General features: G+C 34.1%; 2 protein-coding genes across 2 annotated transcripts in view; one reads left to right on the forward strand and one right to left on the reverse strand.

Moving 5' to 3' along the window:
* Positions 1–1,124: 1,124 nt before the first annotated feature.
* LOC106323605 lies at positions 1,125–1,808 on the reverse strand. Its single transcript, XM_013761700.1, has one exon. The coding sequence runs from the start codon at positions 1,806–1,808 to the stop codon at positions 1,125–1,127; it is 684 nt and encodes a 227-aa protein (XP_013617154.1).
* Positions 1,809–3,391: 1,583 nt separating this feature from the next.
* LOC106323606 (60S ribosomal protein L18-2-like) overlaps positions 3,392–4,460 on the forward strand; it is a 2,728-nt gene continuing 1,659 nt past the window's right edge. Inside the window, exons 1-5 of the mRNA XM_013761701.1 lie at positions 3,392–3,450; positions 3,644–3,733; positions 3,822–3,950; positions 4,038–4,220; positions 4,304–4,456. Coding sequence (XP_013617155.1) covers positions 3,448–3,450; positions 3,644–3,733; positions 3,822–3,950; positions 4,038–4,220; positions 4,304–4,456 — 558 coding nt within the window. The 5' untranslated portion in view covers positions 3,392–3,447. The remainder of the gene's footprint in view (positions 3,451–3,643; positions 3,734–3,821; positions 3,951–4,037; positions 4,221–4,303; positions 4,457–4,460) is intronic.

Raw genomic sequence — 4,460 nt, forward strand, 5'->3', positions numbered from 1 at the left:
TTATTCTTAATTTGCGAAACGCATAAAATTTTTTTTTAAATTGACATCTACTAATATTTTAAATATTGAAGTTTTTCGGTTAGTACTTCAAACTTTTAAAGTGACAGTTGTATCTTAAAAACTTTCAATTTGACTTATTTTTCCATCGAATAAAAAAATAACATATTGTACAAGTAAAATATGTTGATGTGTAAGTCTTTTTTTCAAAAACAATAAATAATGAATATCATGTTAACAAAACTAACAAAATCAAGTTAGAAGATCCTAAAAGTCAATTGTGGGACTAGAGATGAATGCAATCTTTAGTTTGCGGGAGAGAATATGAGATACATAGAGTCAATAAAGAAAACATAGGATCAATAAAGAAAAAATACAGTGAATGCAGCAAACGGCGGCCTTCTAATGATGATTATAATATGAAAAGTACCAAACACAAATCTATATATAATAGCAAATCGATATTTGGAGATTGAAGATGTCATCAATTTTTTATAGGAAAAAAAAATTGAATCCAACAATCAGATTTGTTCTTTATTTTTGATCTAGCGGCTATAAATTTCTCTCCCTCTAAATAGCTTACGTCATCACAAATAATCGTATTTGGCATCTTTCCCGAATCGTTTCAATCTCAAACAACACAACCCTTCGTATTTGGCATCTTTTTCTGAATCATTGCATTCACAAACAACACAACCCTTCAGTCACACCCAGCGCCGGTCCATGAGTGTTCAATGCCCTAATCAAAACTAAAATACAAACATTAATCAGCTGGATAAAAAAAATTCTTCTTAAATGGACAATTTTTTTTCTTTTTAACGACAAACATAGCTTCTTTATTGATTTGATGAAATATAATCCTCATGGAGGATTTGAGTTATGTTTACAGGAACATAATTAATAGAGGTGAAATTAGTAGTAGATCGATGAAATTGTTTAGCCAGAAAGTCTGCTGCTTTATTGTCTTCTCTTGGTATCCATCTGAATGAAGCATCTTCAAATCTCTCCTTCCAGCCTTGAATTTCTCGTATCCAATTGTGCATATGAAAGTTTCTCTTTGAGGTAGTCAGTAGTTCATGAACTTGTATATTATCCCCTTCAAACACTACTTTCCGGTGACCTTTACCCTATGTGTGTTGCATTGCCATTAGGAGTGCCTGTAGCTCTGTTTCTAAACTTCTGGATCCAAGTACTTCACGTTTACTTTGACCTCCACCGATGAATATGCCTTGATCAGTTCTAACTATCCATCCTGCCGTTGACATGTTAAGACGCCTACTTCCATCATAATTGATCTTCACATAACCTTGTATTGGTTTCTGCCATTGTGAGTATCGTCTTACCATTTCAGTTGGACTTACTCCACAGTTCTCTTTATTCTTATACAATACCAACGTCCATTCTTGTGCTTCCTGTTTAGCATGTTTGAGGTCCATTTGCCAACTAGATTGCTGCTGCCCATAGACTAATTGATTTCTACTCTTCCAGATCCTCCAAAGAATCCATATTGGCTGTTGACGATCAATCAGGTTAAGGGCTGTATTATTTACAGAAGAAATAATGGCTTTAATCTTAAGCTCAAAACTGATATTAGGGTCAATAAATGTGTGATCAGATAATCCAGCTCCTCTCCAAATTGACTTAGGGTAAGGACATGAGAAGAACAAATGTTCCATGTCTTCTTCAACCACACAACATCTTTTACACACATCATCTTGACAAACTCGACGTCTCTTTAATATTGAACCCACTGGCATGGCCTCCGATAACACTCGCCATAGAAAGTGTTTAAGTTTAGGAGCAGTATTCATTTTCCAAAGTGCCGCTTTCAGCTCTATTTGTCTTTATTATTCAGAGGAGAGTTTGATCATATGGTAGAGAGAAAACAAAAGAAGAAAGTCAATTCTCGACCATTTTCAAGTTTTCAATTTTCCAAATGTTTCATTTAATAGGTAAAATGACTCTAAGAGCATTTCTAAAGTAAAACTCCATTTTTTTAAATCCAAAATAGATTAAAAGTAAAAATTGAGTAAAATTGCTCCAACTCTACTCCATTTCCCACTTCATAATGGAGTGATGAACAAACAAAAAATAGAAATGGAGTAAATTTCATTATGGAGTGAGATATGAAGTTGGGTTGGATCATATCTTACTTCATATTCAATTTTACTCTATTTTAGAAGAAAAAATAGAGTATGGACAGAGATGCCCTAATCCCTAGATATATAAAAAATAATAAAAAAATTAAATATTTTTTTTATAGTTTTAGATTATATGTTTTCAAATTCGAACTTTTTTATAATTTTGTTTTTATAATTTTTTCTTTTTGATTTTTTTTTGATTTTTTTTTCAAATTTTCTTTTTGTAATTCGAAAATACTTTTTGAAACTATTTTTAAAATTTTTATTTTCAAATTTTTAATATTTGTTTTATAAAATTGTAAACCTCAATCCCAAATCCCCACCCCTTAATTAACCCTAGGGGTATAAATGTATATTTATCTATTTAATGAAACATTTTGATCATTTTAATCTTTAGAGTTTATATCTGCCGCAAAAATTTCTCAGAGAACAATCAAAAAAATGATTATAATATATGGGAAAATAAAAAATAAATCCAAAACTCTCGAAGAATTTCAGAAATTAACATTGATTTTTAGAAAGTAATTTATACACCCCCAAATATCTTACACATGCATTGGTTGAAAGTCTTGTTTAATAATTGGTTGAGTTTTTTTTACCAACGTCAACTGAAATACAATGTTCTACTATCATAGGGGTGTTCCTGACGTGTTAGAGGCCTAAAACAATTTAGTAAAGGGTTTTTAATTTTTTTTTTTTACAAATTCAAGTGTCTTTTTCCATGTAATTTTTTTTTTAAAAAATTGGAGGGCCTATGCCGATGTTTCAATTCGTTGTGCTGAAGACCACCCTGACTATGATGAAAAGAAAAGTTATAAGTTTATTGAGAAAAAATGTTTTGCATATCTGATCAAATGCAGACGATGTATAAAAATATCAAATAACTTGTACAAAAGTGGAAATACTCATGAAATTTCTCATTTAACAATTGGTTGGTTGACTTTCAAGTAAATGTGCTTGTTACATTCACAAAAATCTCCACTAGCTCGTTGAATGAATTGGCGTAGCATCAAAGCATAAACAAATATACAATGGCATGACGTGTGTAAGAATAATGAGAGTAAAAATTCCACTAGCTGTTAACTTTCATTGACGGCATTGTCCCAGAAATAGCAATCAAAAATATTTTACAAATGGGGCTATGATTTGGGCCCAATGAAAAATATTTTACAAATGGGCCTATGACTTGGGCCCAAAGAGCCCAAAAGCGGAGATGAATGAAGTCATGAAACCTAAAAATGCGAACGAGCTTCCTCCTATAAATTGATAAACCCTAGCTTCAGTTCCGTCTTCCTCCGTAACAGACGCCATGGTACGTACTCACTTGATCTCCATTGTCTAATCTTCGATTTTTTTTAATCATTTCTGAGCTTTGATCTGGTTGTTTTAGCGAATGATTGATTACTCCTTAGGGTTTTTCTTCTAGCTCTCTAGATTCCGAGTGTTGTGTTCTGTAATTATCAGTATTGTATTGATTCGGTGGTGGTCTTGTTCGGTTGTTGTAGGGTATCGATCTCATCGCCGGAGGTAAGAGCAAGAAGACCAAAAGGACAGCTCCAAAGTCCGATGATGTCTACCTCAAGCTTCTCGTCAAGGTAGTTAAATTTCTATGACTAGTTTGTTGTCTGAATCTATTTGATTTGTTGTCTGAACCGTATGTTACGCTGGTTTGGTTAATTGCAGCTGTACCGGTTTTTGGTAAGGAGAACCGGAAGCAAGTTCGATGCTGTGATCCTTAAGAGGCTTTTCATGAGCAAAGTGAACAAGGCTCCTCTTTCACTCTCCAAGCTCGTTGAGTTCATGAAGGGCAAGGTTTGTTTGTTTCCTTGAGACCCACTCTATTATCTGTTTAGGAAGTAATTTTAGATTTTGATGGTGTTGGTCTTTATCTTACTTTAGGATGGTAAGATTGCTGTGTTGGTTGGGACTATCACTGATGATTTGAGAGTGCATGAGATTCCTGCGATGAAGGTTACTGCCTTGAGGTTTACGGAGAGGGCTAGGGCTAGGATTGAGAAAGCTGGTGGAGAGTGCTTAACCTTCGACCAGCTTGCTCTCGTTGCTCCATTGGGACAGAACACGGTGAGTTTAATAATTTGTAAATGAATCAACCTCTTTTGAAGTTTATTTATTTGAAATTGGGATGTTGTGTTGTGTTGTGACAGGTTCTCCTTAGAGGACCGAAGAACTCACGTGAAGCAGTGAAGCACTTTGGTAAAGCACCTGGTGTGCCACACAGCCACACCAAGCCTTATGTTAGGGCTAAGGGAAGGAAGTTTGAGAAAGCTAGAGGAAAGCGAAAGAGTCGTGGTTTCAAGGTCT

Source organism: Brassica oleracea, chromosome C2 (genome assembly GCF_000695525.1).
Source record: "Brassica oleracea var. oleracea cultivar TO1000 chromosome C2, BOL, whole genome shotgun sequence".
NCBI lineage: Eukaryota > Viridiplantae > Streptophyta > Magnoliopsida > Brassicales > Brassicaceae > Brassica > Brassica oleracea.

Excerpts from the sequence above, each read along its gene's own strand:
- LOC106323605 (XM_013761700.1), bottom strand. The coding sequence starts at position 1,808 with ATGAATACTGCTCCTAAACTTAAACACTTTCTATGGCGAGTGTTATCG.